The 17,138-nt window shown below is 41.8% G+C and overlaps 1 protein-coding gene across 12 annotated transcripts in view; it reads right to left on the bottom strand.

Moving 5' to 3' along the window:
- Positions 1-17,138, bottom strand: part of mycbp2 (MYC binding protein 2) — a 64,519-nt gene that overhangs the window by 35,923 nt on the left and 11,458 nt on the right. For 8 of the 12 annotated variants that reach the window (XM_042427039.1, XM_042427045.1, XM_042427042.1 and 5 more), the window contains exons 4-22: positions 14,678-14,831; positions 14,225-14,421; positions 12,839-13,081; positions 11,317-11,388; positions 10,951-11,047; positions 10,765-10,838; positions 8,432-8,570; positions 8,137-8,213; positions 6,575-6,779; positions 6,294-6,458; positions 5,993-6,151; positions 5,073-5,277; positions 4,796-4,941; positions 4,163-4,273; positions 3,676-3,780; positions 1,150-1,269; positions 952-1,033; positions 747-864; positions 210-568 (exon numbers count right to left, since the gene is read on the bottom strand). In XM_042427039.1, the coding sequence (XP_042282973.1) occupies positions 210-568; positions 747-864; positions 952-1,033; positions 1,150-1,269; positions 3,676-3,780; positions 4,163-4,273; positions 4,796-4,941; positions 5,073-5,277; positions 5,993-6,151; positions 6,294-6,458; positions 6,575-6,779; positions 8,137-8,213; positions 8,432-8,570; positions 10,765-10,838; positions 10,951-11,047; positions 11,317-11,388; positions 12,839-13,081; positions 14,225-14,421; positions 14,678-14,831 (2,828 nt within the window). The remainder of the gene's footprint in view (positions 1-209; positions 569-746; positions 865-951; positions 1,034-1,149; positions 1,270-3,675; positions 3,781-4,162; positions 4,274-4,795; positions 4,942-5,072; positions 5,278-5,992; positions 6,152-6,293; positions 6,459-6,574; positions 6,780-8,136; positions 8,214-8,431; positions 8,571-10,764; positions 10,839-10,950; positions 11,048-11,316; positions 11,389-12,838; positions 13,082-14,224; positions 14,422-14,677; positions 14,832-17,138) is intronic. The other 4 variants (XM_042427040.1, XM_042427050.1, XM_042427041.1 and 1 more) reach the window with 3 other exon arrangements.

Below are 17,138 nucleotides of genomic sequence, written 5' to 3'. Positions count from 1 at the left end.
AGGATAACATGTTAAAGGGTTTAATAATCAAAAAAGAACATGTCAAGTTTATCTGTAGAAAGTATTACCTAAGTCTTTAAAAACAGGGATAAATACTGGTGATATCACCTTGGAGATACAGTAGTACATTCTATGGTAGATACTGGTTAACCAAAGTAAAACATAATGGTAGCATTTTAATTACTCATGTGAATAGCCCTTGGACTGACCTCCATATGACATCATACACAGGGTCCAGACACAGGCCAAATCCCTGTAGGTCCTCCTGCTCAGAATCATTGAATGTGCGGCAGCTTCCATCCATTTTGTTGATAAGCAAGCATTTAAATGGAGGCGGTTCAGACACAGAGGAGGGCACGAGGCCAATGATGTGCTTGCTGGCAAAGATCTCTGAAGTAGCTAGGACATGGGAGTTGATAAGGGCCTCATCGATCCGCAGGAACGTTTGGTCTCCACTGGCACCAATCCAGGTAGCCTTGCGTCCATATTTGGCACCAATATTGGGCATGGGAGATGGCTTGGCATTCCAGTAGGGCATGTCTAGGATGGGCCGGCCCAGCTGCCCTTTCTGAAAAACAAGGAGACAATGTTCACGCTCGAGCACATTTTGTGATGTACTGAAATGGGCATCTTAAGCATTATCATCATCATGTGTAAGACATGAAGTTTTGGATTTAAACAAGAATCCTGCACGCTCTGAGAAAGCAGCTGTTGACAAATTTTATGAGGGACAATGTTTTTCTTACCGAGAAACTGCCAAATGTGAAGACTTGCCCATCCATGAGGAGAACAACCGTGTGGTTACTGCCTGCTGTCACCTGGATACTGGGACCTGGAAGAGCCTGCACCAGAGTAGGAGAACCCCTAGCAGGTAGAAACATTAGTTGTAGGTTGTGTGTCAATTTCTGTTGGTCTGTATGTTTATGTCTGTTAAGTCAACAGAAGCAATACCTGGAGTTGACATCACCATGTCCTAGCTGGCCATGTTGGCCGTATCCAAACGTGTAGACATCTCCATTCTCCATCAGCACCACTGTAAAGCAAGAGGAACAAGTTTTATTTTGTACTTTCTTCACCTCAAGGTCAGCCCCTCTTTTTTTCTTGATATAATATGCAGACAAATCTACCCAGAAGCAGCCATGAACCTACCTGAGTGGTGAAAACCGCAGCTGACCTGCACAGCTCGCAGCTCACAGTCAAATCTCACTGCCCCCGGTGGGTAGGTGGTTATTTTACTGGCATCCTTCTCTCCACGCTCACTGCTGCCATCTACAAGGCAAACACTCAAGTCAGCACATTTGAGTAGAGGAGTGGGAAGAGAGAGAAGTTGAGTTGCAACTTCAGACCGCCCAAGTGGATGTCTCTGCACAGTCCTGGAAAACTGAGCTGGAGGAAATAAGAGGACTCAAAAGAAAAAAGGAAGAACGGGGAAAAGCATGCCGAAATAGAAAGGAGGGAAACAACACCTCTGTAAACAGAATGGCTTTTGGCAACCAGTCCCATTAAAAAACACTTCTCTCCAAGAGTTAAAACTTTTAGTGGACAGATGGTTTGTTTATCAAATAATTAGACTTTTTTGTCTGTGTTCAATGAGGAAAAGGAAATCTGGTTTACCCTGAGCCCTGTGTAAGAGGTCAGAGTTGTGGCGTGTGAGTGGAAAAAGTTGGATAGAGACCCATGCATTACAGTAAATATAATAACTGTCAATACCGTTTTGGACCAGGAACCAGTTCATTGTGGTCAGCCACATGAGATAGACGGATTAAGTTTTTAAGTTTCAATACACAGTAAATGTAAAATAAATATTGACTGGCTCTTGGCCCAAAGATTCATAGGGTAGGGTTGAAAGTTAAGCCCGTGGACACAAATCTAAATGTCAGTGAGTGCAAATAAGTGTTCTTAAATGACATTTAAAGCACACAAAAGCTGTTTTGGAAGTCACAGACAGAAACATCAATATTGCCAGGTGAGGGATGTGGAACACCCCTTCCTCTTCAGGAGTGCAATATTATGAAGAAGAAGGGGAAGTATCCCAAATAACCAGGTCTTACAACCACAATGTACAGTTCTGCAGAGGAACGTTATTCAGCAAAGTAAACACGTCTCAATTTCCTAACTGACATTAAGTAGGAAACAACTGCTGCTCTAAACTATAAGACTATGTGGCATCAGTTATCGTACATGAATTTAACAATGTAACATGACAACAAACTCACTGTTATCCTTAACAGAGATTACTCATTTGAGGGGTTTTCAGATCAGATATGTTCATCCAACAGAAGCTGTCACAATTCCATACTACACACTACTTCTACACAGCTTTTGAGTATGTAATGTGCTCACACTGGAAAAGTGGCTAAATAAAGTATAGTCAGAAATCAGTCTCCATACTAACTGCTTCATTTTTGAATGTGCTGTTGATAGACACTATTTTCCGACAATGCATTGCACAAAGGAAATGGAGGAGCTGCTCACAGCTAAGGACGAAATTGGGACATGCTAAAGCTAGTGATGGATTTTGGTCCAAGCAAGTCTTAGACCTGCAGTTCCAGTCCAACCTGCGCCACCTATCAGCAAGAGAAGTTACAGCAGCTGCTGTTTAGATGGGCAGATGTAGACCTGCCAATGTGCACCATCTACAGACAAAAATAATAGCTGCTTTTGATATTTGTGCAGGCAACAATTGTAAGCATTTCAAGAGTTTGCTACTATTTGCGTGTTTAACAGCATATTTTGCTCTGAACGCTGTAAAAAGTAGAGAATTCTCAAGAGTGAAGTGTTGTCTTGTGTCCTCTTTCCTCCTGGTTACTTTGGATTTCACAAAGGAAATAAGATCTAGAAGACAATACACTATAAATATAGATTGACTGTGTTTTGTGTTTGCTGCTGAATATTTGAAAAATAAATTTGGGTGTTACTGAAATCATTTACATATCTGTTGTTCCTTGGTTGAATAGTTCGCTTCTGACAAGTGACTATTTCTTAAGACAATTAATACTGACACTTACTTGTCTGATGGCCAAGTACCTGAAAAGCTTATAGTTAAGCCAAGTTCGTAGGTGTTGAAATGTTTTCAAGTCTGTAAGTTTTCTCATCTAAAAATACGTATCTTAAAACTAACAACTGTTCCTTCTGTGTCATATTTTTTTAGCTTGTCATTCATCAAAGTTTGCTCTTCCCAGTACCTGCCGTTTCATCTGCTTGTGATGCTGCAGTTGTACCCACCAAGTGACAAATCAGCTGTTATGGGAGTGATGCTAAATCCAGTTAGACAAGGACACTGATTTCTATTTAAGGCTGAACAGCAGCAGTAGGTAGAGAAGGCATCCTAGTCCAAGAGTTAGAATTGTTGTATAACAGACCAAATCTTTATTGTACAGTCGTTTCCTATGGTAACATTGCTAAAGGAAAATAAAATAAATCAAATACAAAATAGAACAAGCATGTTGAAGAGGCTGGTAAACCCAGTCTAAAGGCTTCATAGTCATTTCTCAACTGTGAGTCAAAGTGAGTGCTTCTTGCCATCAGGCTACTTCGTTCGTTACCATGCGACCTGGTGAAGACACAAGAGTCCTGCCTTCAGAGAGTGAAAGAGGAGGTGGGCGGGACAGCCAGATTGGGAGATGAGTCAAAGGGGTGTCTCTGCACCCGTTGAGTTAGTGAAGACCATAGTACCTTTGTGCTTGTCCCGTTTATGCCTTAGTGCCTGAAGGGGTCTTATTCTGGCTAGGGCCTGCTCACGCTGGTTCATAAAAATGGGACCAGGAAAAACAAGGGGGCCTGGGGGAGAAAGAAACTTTCACATGCATGCACAATGCTCACACATGGGAAAGAACACATGATAATACTACACCAAAACAATACACACTCACTGAAAAATTATAAGACACAAGCAAGGGGGAAGTCACCAAGGCACAACACCCACGCTCACACAGCACCTGAAAGTTATTTCAAACTAAAAAGGGATGGACAAACTGTTTGTAACCTCAGCCTATTCATTATTCCCAGCCCCCACTTTCACTCTCTCCCTGTGCTTACGTTAAATTCTCAATTAATTTAACGTGTTTACGTTGAATTCAGAAATCTTTATTTCCTAAAACCAACAAAAACCACACATTTCTTCCCTAAGCATAGTCCCATTCTGTCTAGCATTGATCCATACCTCGGCCCTCCTCCAGCCTGTGCCGGCGGTTGATCCTCTGCCGTTTCTCCTCCTGACGGATCTGAATGTGCTCCTCGATGTTCACTCCTGGAGGGGGAGGGACAGGCACAGCTGAAAACACAAAAGGCCCCAGGTACACGCAGCCGAGACAGGATGCAGCAGCAGCAGGAGGAGGAGGGAAGACAGAGCAGAGCAGAACAAAACAAGACACACATCAATGAATGATGGAGAGATGCGATGGAGAAGCAATGACTCTGCACAGCACAAGAACAAATAAAGGATGAGCGACAACGGATATGTGAAATACTGCATTTAAGCAAATGCAACAGACAAGTGTGACATATGCAGCATAGGCAGCACACTGGCACATATACAGATAGCTTGCCCACCTCCCCGTTCAAGACAGTCATTTATTCTGATCAATGATAGAGGATGAAGCATACTGCACGCAAGTGAAAATTGGAATATCACATCATGTATGCATGAGCTTTTAGCATGCTTATGATTTATCAGACTTTGTGTGCAAAATGTAGATAATGCAAGTGGTGATACAGGTGAGATGTGAATGTTGTATGAATGACAGGGCAAAGCGGGAGGGAGGCATGAAGTCATACAAGATATCAGTGGATATACCTAGCAGCAGGTCCAATGGAATCATCTCCTTCACAGCATCAAAGATGCCTCTCTGTCTGGCCTCCTGACCATCCAGCTCCCTGGCACAAGCTTTGCAACAGCCACACGCTGAGCAACCAGACTCCCCAGACCCACAGCCACAAATACTGGTGGACAGAGAAATACACAGGCAGATAACACGTTCACATAATGATAAACACAAAGATATATAATGTAGTTAAGAAGATAATCCCCAGTCTCATCACACACAAGTGCTGTACGAATACTGTCTTCTTACCCCCCTGGTACTCTGTCTGGCCGTCCGCTGCTGACACAGCTGGCACCGTAGCCAGTGCAGTCTCCACACACTGTGCAAACCATGCACTGGTCCAGCTTCCACTTGTGCATGCCTGGCTGACACATCATGCTCTTCTCCTCTTTCTCCTCTAGCTCATCCTCCAGGTCCTCATCCATAGCTGTGGCCATACTCTCCACACCAAATGCTACAACAAGCATATACATACAGCACAAGTGACAGAATGAATGTACTACAAAGCCAATGTAGATGTAAGAAACAGTATAATGTTGCATGTGTATTTACCGTATTGACCTGAATGTAAGATGATATTTTATTCTGGAAATACATTTAAAAAGTGGGGGTCGTCTTATATTGGAGAACTAGATATTTACATGTTCACACAAGATCAGAGACACTTTTTGAATGGAGAGAGTACCGCGGTAACACCAGCTCCTAAAGAGAGTGTTGCATTATAGGTTGTCTGCAACCTTAATGTGTGTTTTGTGTTAGCTCAGTTTAACCTGAAGGAGTTTCCGAAGGTTCATGTGATGTGTTTTTCTGCCACGGGGGGAAATAATTCATGACGAGTGAAAATGAGTCAAATGCGCCTTCCAATGTCTTCACTTTAGAAATGGACCAGGAATGAATAATCTGTCAAGCAGCCAAGAACTACTGCTGTCACAGATAATAAATGAGCTAAAAAAAAAAAGACAAGAAGACAGTCTGAAAAATGCTAACTGCTGGAGAAAATAACTCTGATTGCCTCCAAGAGTCTGACAGAAGTGAGAGTATGTGACTGATAGACAAGATACATAAATGTGGGATTTAATGTTCTTATTTCAAGGAGGGGTCATCTTATAATCAGGGTCGTCTTGTTCGAGCCAACATGGTATTTTGTCTGTATTTGTACATTTGCTCACCTTTCCCTGCCTGGCTCATAGCTCCAGTGTCCCTGCCACACTGGCCCTTATTATTCACCCCAAATGTCCACACTTCTCCAGTCTTGGTCAGGACACATGTATGGGCCTTTCCCATGGCAACCTGAGTTACAAAGTGACCTTTCAGGTCTGTCACCTGGCCTGTGGAGAGGAAAGTAATAATTATGATGAAAGTGAATAACATAACTTCCAATTGAGAAATATTGTTAGACAATTATATGTTTATTCTACTGAATCATCACAGAAAAAATCCTTAAGGATGAAAATTCGTCAGTCCACTCACAGGTGCTGTCACTGTAAATGGCATCTTTGCCAAACATGTAGAGCTCTCCATCCTTGGTGACAATGCTGCTGCTGCCATTGTTGCAAGCTGTGTACACTGCTGTCTTGGTCTCTAATTTGATCATCTTCTTAGGCTTGTAGGGCTTAGGCTGCCTGCGACTTTTAGCTGCAGAGGAAAATGACACATCAGCTTTAGAACTGAGCCAGCATTGATTTTGTGTTGATCAAAGGCTGAATCTATTTTGGTGATATATAAATAATTCTAGTTTAAATTTGTCTTACTGGACTCTCCGTCCTCTCCTTTGCTGGCGGAGCCTGTAAAAAACACACTTCCGTCTTCAGCTACTAATAGCGCATGAGAGCCATCGTGGCCGACTGAAAACTGAAGGATCTTGGGAGACTTTGTGACAGGCAATTCCACCCATTTCCCTGCTGACGGGCCGCCCTGCTTTATACCCAGGCTTTGGTACTTTCCTGTGTAGTAGATCTGAGAGAGGAGGAAGAAGGAAGACATTGGAAATTGGAAAAAGTTGTGTCATAGTGGCCATTAAATAGGAGTGCAGGATCTATAGTATGTATTTGTTATTGGACTGCGCTGTGGCAAAAGCAAGTTACGCTAACTTCTTAGCCCAGTATTTTTTGCCAGAGCTCTCTGTGGCCTCTTGTGTTGATACACACATAGAGAAGCTGCTGCTAGAGGTGAGAGAATTTTTTTATGACTCAAATCATCTGATATTCCCCCTTACAATTACATAATCCAAACAGCACCGCATGCAAGAACAGTAGCTAGTAGGCTATAAACAGTGGGCCTTTGACTAATGTCACTAACATCGCATGCCTAGCACAATGTCCAGCCCAAGTGATGAGTGAACCTTGTGCCTAGATACAGGTTAGCTGCTCCTATTTTTATCCATCCAGTTGGGCTAGGTTAGGGTAATCTGCAGATAAGGTGTGCTGTAAGATTAGGCCTCTATAAAGAGACAGAAATGTGCAACAGGCAACTGCCTGGACTGCTATCTACAAAAGAGGCACACTGCACCACACCTACAATACAGATGCACAGGACCACACCCTCCACACACCCCAACAAACTACATTGTTGGCATTCTCATCTTACTAAGACAGTGTGCAGAAAAAATGTCAAATATGTTCTTCAACAATGCATTACATCCCTACTTTTCTTGATTACAAAGACCCTGCAGCCAGAGTCAACTGAGTCACTTCCTCCAACAGCCTGTATGCAAAGATACAAACGTAATATCTATGCTTGATGTGCTGTTATTTTAGTTTTTCTTTTTCTACTCTGTAAGCCAGAGACACTGCTTAGCCGGGTGAAATACTCTAATCACTTCTGGTTATTTCAGCAGGGACGCCACTTTATAAGCTTAGTGTGCATAGAATCATTAACCAGAGTTGGGTCTAGAGCACAATGAACAGTGTTAGGACCATGAAACATGCAAAAAAAATACAGTTTCAAAATGATGTATTATATAAAGACAATTTAGCTTAGGGGGGCATAAAATATTTCCAAAAACAAGAGGACACTTCTTATTGTCGTGCTTTACTTCAGCCTGATTCTAGTCAAATCTGACTGTGGCTAAATACATACAGATGTTATAAACTAAGGGTATGTCAGTTTTGTATGATGGGCTTCATGTGGCTGTTGTGACATAAAAGGGAGACAACACATGCAGAAACACAATTAATTTAGAGATTTTTCCATAGCTGTATCCTCTCGAGTGTGTGGCCTGTCATTAGCAATACAAAAGCTCCCAAAGCACAGCTGTTGAAGCTTTTCCGACCTCCATTTTAGACACACCAGTAGAGAAGAGTTTCACTCTCACCTTCCCTGTGGCAGTTTTCATCAGAGCAAACTCCCTGCCTGCTCCAAGCAATGCTGCCTCTTCATCAAAGCCTGTGCCTGAGAGATCAACATACTATTTAAAGCCTCAGACGCACACACAAGGAGACAAGAAGTGATGAGACATTCTTTTATATCTGTGTATTCTGAACTTATTATGACATATTTGTAACCTTGTAAACAAGCATACAGTACAAAGTGCCTGTAGCAGGTGTAAGGAAAACAAATGCACATGAAAATCATTATCCGTCGATACATTTTTTTTTTTTATCACTCACTGATGATGTGCAGATCCTTCTCGAGGTCAAAGAGAGAGATGCCGCAGGCGTGCAGACATTTCCTTGCCAGCTTCAGCTGCAGTTCCTGCTGCAGGGCCGGGTCTGAGCTCATAGTATAGATCCGCACCACGAAACCGTCCTGCATGAGACAGGGCCAACAGGAGGAAATGCTGTTTAATCCCACAACATAACATTGCTACAGTATGGCATTTTGAGTCCACCTGACAGTTGTCAAAGACGCAATAACCCCTTATTTAATATAAAACCTATCCATGCTTTACCTGGTTAAATGTGACAATCAAAATTAATCGTCTTCATATAGGAACAGTTTGACATTTTGGGAAATACACCTGAGATGAGAAGATAGATCTTGTGTCTTTATACCAAATATGAATATCTAGTGTACAGACATAAGAGCAGCAAGAAAGAAAACAAGTGTTTTTCTTTAAATGTCTAACTATTTCTTTGAACCACAACCATTTGACTTGGGGACACCGTAGTCACGATACTTTTGACACCAAATCATTTGACTGTGCATGTGTAATTGTTTATAAGCCCTCAGCGCTACACAGATTAGAGGAGTTGAACTATGTGCATGTGTGTGTTTTGGCACAGTGGGGCATGAGGCAAGTCTTCACAGCGGGGCAACACATACCGCAACACGCACTCATAACTAATGTGATAGATACAGGCTAAATTTCACAAATTACAATTACATTATTTAGGTAAGTGTATGAGGTGGAGTTGCAGTGTGTTTAGGTCAATCTACTGAGGGTGTGGCCTCAGTAGTATCTATGGCATAACTTAAATCCTACCCATGTCAGAGTAAATGGAATACTCATTTATCTTAACATGACCATGAAGCATGTGACAGCTAACCACTACTCACAGAGCTGCCAGAGATGTGGGTTAGTCAGACCGAAGGGGATGTGGCTGAAAGGGACAATTTACAGGGAAGGAACAGAGTAAAGAGAGGAACACAACAAGGAAATAATTGGGAGACAACAGGGATATAAAAAGAGATGAAGGGTAACGTGCGGCTGGTATGGTTTTCCACTGTGTGGTAACAATGACGTTGTGCCTTGATTCCTGCAGAGCAGAGCACATGTGCCTCTCATATTATTAGACACACTCCACTATCCTCTGGCCAGTACATCCACCTTGGAGTTTTGCTCTTTACACGTTACCTTCTTTCTGTGACACTGCCCTGGACTTCTTATGGTTTACCCTTATAATCCTCTTTTTCCCAGCATCTGAACTCCCCTAATTGTGTGTGTTTCTTGTGGTTTTCCTCTACTGTTAGTGCTCTCTGTGGTGACTGCATTTTCTGGGTGCTTGCTAAAATGCATGCAGCCTCTGAGGACCCCCCGCCCCCTTCCCTTCCTCCCTCCTCCCTTCCTCCCTCCTTCCCCAACATCCAGCCCCCTTGATTTGCCTAGAAACTGCTATCCGGGAGGAAGGCTGGCTGCAATGGGCAGATATATGGATTTCACATCGCCCCCTCCCCCCACTCACATTACGGAGTGCTTATGCAGATAACTGCCAGTGAGATTAAGCTCTCTGGAGAATACCCACATGCGGTGCCACTAACCTTACTGCCACGCCTACATACATCACACACACAAACAAACATCTACACACAGACTTAGCTGCACGCCAGCCCCCCCACCCCACCCCTACGGCCCCTCTGTGGCACAGCTGATGATCAGCTGAGGGCCCTTCTTCTGTGACTGAGGCTGAGGCCTCTACAGGAGTGGAAGGGTGCAAATCAAGAGCAACATCTAATTTTAACTAACAAAAGATTTGGTTTTTACCAGCAAAACCACAGATAATAAGAGTTTGCTCAGCTGCACAAGATAAAAAAGATGACATGTGTATGAACAACTGATGACTAGGAAGTTGACCATGTACAAATAAGGTCTTTGCATCTCTTCCCCTTGTCTCTAAACATGACAGCTGAAAAACTGTGAAAAACCTCTCTGTGAGACTGACACTATCAGCCCATAACTTAACTGCGATGTAGTTAAGGGTGACCACGACTACGTGAGAGTTTTTAAACCCACTTGCTAGAGACTGTCTGCAGGGAATTCAAAAGCATAACAATTATATAAGACTATAACGGCTCATAAGTGCATAATAAAGCCAGCTCTCTCCACCATGTTTCCAGCAGACATGGGCAGTACAGCTGAGGTATTTTCTGGGTATAGTTATAGAAAAAAAAAAAAATCATTTGAACATTTTAATGTTCTTTCTTCTTTTAAATTTTCTAGGGGAAGCTTAGGAATGATGATGCATCTTATTATTATGGTAACGAGAAGGAACATAACACGTACATCTTTGCAGGCTGCGATCTGGTTGATGTACTCTCCGTCTGTGAAGATTATGTTCTGTCCATCTGCGTGTTGACCTACAGAGAGAAGAAATGTAACAGTGAATATACCAAATATCATTTTATTGCAATTTTGATGACTTAACTCTCATGAGGTGTTTTGAAGGTAAGAAAAGTGTTTTCTGGGCACCTGGCATGGTGACAGCCCCCTCATGCTCCAGAGTCTCAGGGTTGATCTTGATGGCCGACATACTATGGTTACTTGTGTCCCGATACAACAAGAACCCCTGAAGAGACAAGATAAACACCACTGCTGATATACACTCAGAAAAGAAATATCCCCAATGTAAGCTCTACAGCTGACTTGGACAGATTGTTGATGACGATATAATGATAATGTATTTGTTAAGACTGATGGGTCCAACACAAAATCAGGAACTGACTACAAATAACCAGCATCATTGAAGTCAAATGGAGGGCAACTAAATGTGAACTGAACGTTAACCTTAACTGAAATGTATGGGAAGAACATATTGATGGAAGATTCATTGTTTACCTGAGCAAAGCCCAGCCATGATCTCTTCTCCTTTCGATTCCTGATACGAGACGTGGAGTTGTACACATGGCCCTGTGGGGGATTGATCACACATGAGCAAATACACACAAACACTGACTAGATTTAATTTCACGTTGGCAGAAAGAAAAACAGCAGACAACTACAAACACAGGAATTTAATGTTGGCAGAAATGCAAAAACAACCTATTCAAAGCAGAATTATGGCTGTCTATGTCCATTGCCATGTTTCTCGCCTGCCTAAATCTCCAAAAGGGAAATACTTTATATGGTGGTTTAATTTGATTTCATGACATTATTCTGAGCACAAAAGGCCATTCAGGGTTTAACACTACAAGGCCCTATTTTCATGGCGGTGCGATGACCAGCACGGGCAGCACAATTTGGTATTTTCCTGACCTTGAAATTGGCTTTGCCCATCTGTGTGGTATTGTGATGCCAAGTGCAGAGTACACAGGTGGGAGATTCATTCGAATGAGGCAGCACAAAGTGAGTTCTTGGTATTTTGGTGGAAAATGGGCAATTCAGCTCCACTTTGGGTGACTTTATCAACAAGAAAAAATTAAATACTTGGAGCAAATGCACAACAATAAAAGAGTAATAAAAATGTACATAAACTATTTTAATTAGACACACTCCAACCAGGACATGTGTTTGAATTGACATAGAAAAAATTATATTTTATGTGTTTACAGTCTGTCTGGTATCCACAGATGCATAATACTGTATGAAATACTCCTCCTTTGGTTCATTAAATCCATGCTGCCATCTGAATGGAGTAGTACAGATATGTTCATACCTTAATTAAATCACCTGAAAATGACACCAGGCTGCTACAAAATAATCAAACAAACCTCTATACACATCAGACTGGTCAGTCATAACTCAGTATTCTGGGTGTTTATGCTGGAGGCGACCTTCCAGACAATAATTAAAATTATTTCTTGAAGAAGAGTCTTTCCATTTGTTGAACTATTGTTGTCATGCTTCACTGTAATTAGCTCAGGGTTATGAGACTAGTGATGTGACTGTGACTGATCCATCACTACACCGTCCAATTTATAGTCCACTTCACCCAGTCCCTTTGCACTTTGTGCTGCTACACACACATGAACCAAAATAGCAGGTGCACTTGGAGATGCCCACACAGTCCATGCGCTCAAGACCTACCACTATGCACCTGTCTTTACTCTTGCACGATTAAAATAGGGCCCACTGACTCATTTAGGGAGCTAAAGAGCTACTGCTGCTTTCAAAAACTACTGCTAGCACATAAACATTGTTGCTGTCCTGTGAGAACCATGCATCTCCAAAGTATGAACCTTTTATGAGGCTAAGAAAAACATTTTTGTTTATTTATCTTAAGAATTAGGAAGATTTTCTCAACCCATCAAACAACCATTAATCCTTCATTTAACCAGAAAAAATATTTATCCAATTATCAAATTTAGAGATATATGGTGTCACTGAACAGTGGCGGCATGCAGCTGTCTGTGTTACGTACCCTGACAGTGCCGCTGTATCCAGAGCCCACTTTGTAGAGTCCGTCCTTGCAGAGCAAATACAGAAAGGAACCGTCGGTCTGCAGAAGACAGCGCTCATCCTCATCAATGGCCACCTCTTTCAGGACCCATTTGTTCATCAGGGCTGCACGTTTGATGCCGTTCCCAAACCAGTCCTGGATTTGAATCTTTCCCACCAGAACAGCCTGTACACTCCTCTGTAGTGCATTCAGTATGGTGGGCACCTGTTTAGATGTAGGAGGACAAGAAGGGTGCTGAAATGTTGCAGGACTGCAAATCTCTAATATGACATAATGGGCTGTATGCGCCAGCTGAGAACCAGCTGGTGAGGTTTTCTGTTTCCGTTACTGATTTAATCAAATTGTAAAATTAGTGGCTGGGACTGTGGTTACCTGCATGCCTGTATTTGCCCTCCTCTTATTCTGCCCAAACTATTTTACACACATTCTCATCATAACTGTGGCAGCTATTACACACACTATTGATCTCACCATTCACACACATACAAATAGACACAAACATGCATAGTTGTAAGATATGTAAGCACACACAACCTTTCAGCCTGCCTGACACAGTGATGATTCACAGTCTAGTCAAATGCCTAAAATGTGAGGATCCCTCATCAGCCCTGCTCTTGTATAGGCATTAAATCTGCATGTAGGTGAAGGTGAATATTGCTAAATGGCCACAAAGGCTGTCCAAAAAAATCATTAAGTAATTTGTTTAAACATGTTTATGTGCAACAGAAGTCTTGATATAAAACAGAAGAAACAAAAAAAGGAGAGACAGGGAAGACCGAGAGAGAAGACAAACTAGAGATCGAAGCAAACAGAGGACCAGCTAATTGGCAGAAGAATGCAGGCGGGCTAACATAATCAAACACGAGACTCAGAGAGGCTTGACATTTTCCAAAACTCAATTTGTGCGGTCCAGACATTGCCCTCAGTCTCTTTGCTCAAAGCATGAAGGAGCCAAAGGTTACATTATCTGTCTAAAATGCACTTTGGTGATTTAAAACATTTCTTCTAATCTGAAGGACGACCCGAATAGAAACAGGATATGAAAATCCTGCTGGAGGTTGTATAGAAATTCATTTGACAACAAAGTTGTTCCAGCCTCCAGCTTCCAGCTCAACAAATGTGCATACTGTTTGATAAATGTAATGTCATCTGGACAGATTATCAGCACAAAGACATTGTGTTGACATCTAATAATCAGTAACTCATGCCAGGAAAGATTCGCATAACAAGACAACCCAAGTGCAAAGCACAGTCTGTACTAATATTCATATGTAAAAATAGGTGAAGAACATTTGTGTGTGTGAATAATTGTGCATGAAGTCAAGCTGTCAAATGCAGTCTAATCACCTGTATTGTCTGGCAGGCATGGCTGCCGTTGTTGGTGAGGATGGCAGAGACGGCCTGCAGGATTTTGCCGGTGTCTCCCCAGGACACCACCAGACTGAAGAGGCAGGCACAGGACAGGGCAGTGATGGCCTGTCCTGTGGGGTCATTGGGCCCTGTGCTCCGGACCGTGGTCTCCAGCAACAACTGGAAGAGAGACTCTGAGGAAGAACACACATAGCGGCGAGGTTAGAGGTGGAAAATATATTAGAAACACATTTCAATATAATGTAATGGAATACAAAACCACAACTAACTACAACCTCCAAAATTATCATTAGACTGCATCAACATTTCTCTGACAGTGTCAATAAAACCGATCCACAAACATAGGATTCATTGCAGGGTTGATGCATTGGATTGCTTTAGATTGTACACATGTACCCATAAAACATCTGTACGCAATTTCGACCTCACCTAGCACATCGGGAGGTTCAGTCTGGAAGCCCTCAGGCTGTTGTCCCTGCAACATGTCCAACAAGGCCTGCAGGCTACGCAGACACAGTGAGGGGTGAGAGAACCGTGTCTCTTTTATGAGCTCAAATACCCCACACAGGCCGATGCCAATGATCTGCAGACACACAGAAAGAACATTTCTATGAGCTAATAAACACCAGCTAGACTAGCTGTGATGCAACTTTATAAAGCAAATGAGGACATAACATACTGATATTGTGCACAGATAATATTTTTACTTTACTATCTGTCAATATTTTGACTATATTTAATTGCATTGTTGTTGTCATGAAATTTGTCTTTAGACATAATCGTTCAAAATGGAATGAGCTTAGAGATTTGGAGTGGATGTTTTTGTTTTATTCCATGGTCTCATCATCCTACAGTTAAACGTCCTATATTTAGCTCCAGGCCCACAGTATGTACAGTTGCTACTGCTGACTTTAACATCCACTATTATGATTTTCTATAATGACAGATCCACTTGGGTGCATGAAGAGGGGCGGCAGGCAAAGGAGTCTGGCCTAGAAAAGGATGCCGTTCTCTTTCTCAATATGGCTTGTTAGTGAATTAAATGATGCTCCAATGTTCCTTTCTATCTCAGTGAAGAACTAACGTTTGAAGCCTTAAAAAAATAGAGGAAACAAACAAACAGATAATGAGAGTGGTACAAAATATAAGGATACATGTACAATACACAACAAAAGAGATATAGATTAATAGAAACATAATAACTCTTCCACGTGTTTGTGGGGTTAGAGGCACTCACACACACACACACACACACACACACACACAAGATCCTCAACATATGGCTTGTTAACAAATGTTAATAAGCTGGAATTAAAACTAACCCCCCTCCCCCAAATATTATATCATCAGGAGCCTGTTTATTTTGTCTCAAAGAGGATAAAACAGATACGGCCATCCCAGTTACCACAACATACCACAATGAAAACTTAAAATTAAATCCATTCATCTGTGACATTTCAGTGTTTACCTGCTAACCAATACAATAATGTATGTACAGTTAGCACACAACACAATATATAAAGGTTGCATGTTGACAATAACATACCATTCTCTGACATACACATTAATGAACAACTGTATCACATGCAACATGCAATTGTTAAATGATTCCTCGATAATAACAACGTAGAGTTGTTTGCCCTATTGTAATGAACAACAGGGTTGATGACATGCTAATAAATACGCTAGCAGGGCCGCAACTTTATCCTAAAATTGTTAGAAACCTAAAATGTAATTTGTTGCCTTATTGGACGAAAAGCTAACAGGTGACTCTTCAGATTTGTTACCTTTCACAAAGTCAGTTAAGTCAGTCCTTAAAGGACCTGTGTGTAGGATTTAGTGGCATCTAGTGGTGAGGTTCCCAGTGTGTAGGAGAATTTACAGTGGCTGCGAAACTCACAAAAATCGTGAAACATCCTCTCTAGAGCCAGTGTTTGTTTGTTTGGTTTGTTTGTTCTGGGCTACTGTAGAAACATGGCCTCCATGTAAGAGGACCCGCTCCCTATGTAGATATATCGGGCTCATTCTAAGAAAACACAACGATTCTTAGTTTCAGGTGATTATACAGTAATGTAAACATAATTATGAATATTATATTCTATTTCTGCCAATAGATCCCCCTAAATCCTACACACTGGTCCTTTAACTTTAACTTATAGTTTGCTGTTGATGGTGTAGAACTCAAAGTAGTACCTTAATATATTGCCTTTCAATGTGTTGGTGCTGTAATTATCTGTTCAGCATAGCTTGCTAGTTTCCTCCATTTTATTTTAGCAAAGACAAAAAACAATTTTACTGACAGGAAAATGGGGAAACCAGTAAGACAAGGTGCTTTGCTCAGACAAAACGCATTGGGGTCAGCTATGCAATATTAAAGGCTTTTATTACACTCGGGACCCTATTGTTTTCAATTGCTGTAGCCCCTGACTCCAAAGCGCACCTTTGTTCATTGAGTGTGATTTTTAAAAAAAGAACATTTTTACTTTTTGTTTGTAAAGCAAGTGTGCACTTTTGTTTTTTTAAGGCTGCCCCCTAAAAGTCACTGAGTCGATGCATCAGTCGATAAGCCCCCGAGTCGACTCGCAATTAATCACTGCCTTTTTTTTAGCCACGTCATTATACACAGAGTAACGCTGGGTGACAGCAAGACAGGCTGAACTTAAACAGTTTCTTGTCTCTAAATAATCTAATACATAACTGTGATGGAAACAATGAAGGATGATGGAAACAAAGGACAGAACAACTTTGTTTCCTGCTCTGAACTCTTAGCTGCGCTGTTAAATGCAGCAAGTCGGCTAAACTACTCTAAACAAGCGCATACCAGCATCTCTACCTTCTCCTCCTCTACCGTCCAGTGTGATCGACTCAGGAAAGACACTCTGTGCTGCAC

This window comes from Thunnus maccoyii, chromosome 11, assembly GCF_910596095.1.
Source record: "Thunnus maccoyii chromosome 11, fThuMac1.1, whole genome shotgun sequence".
In the NCBI taxonomy this organism is placed as follows: domain Eukaryota; kingdom Metazoa; phylum Chordata; class Actinopteri; order Scombriformes; family Scombridae; genus Thunnus; species Thunnus maccoyii.
This window is presented reverse-complemented; position numbering and strand designations above follow the sequence as displayed.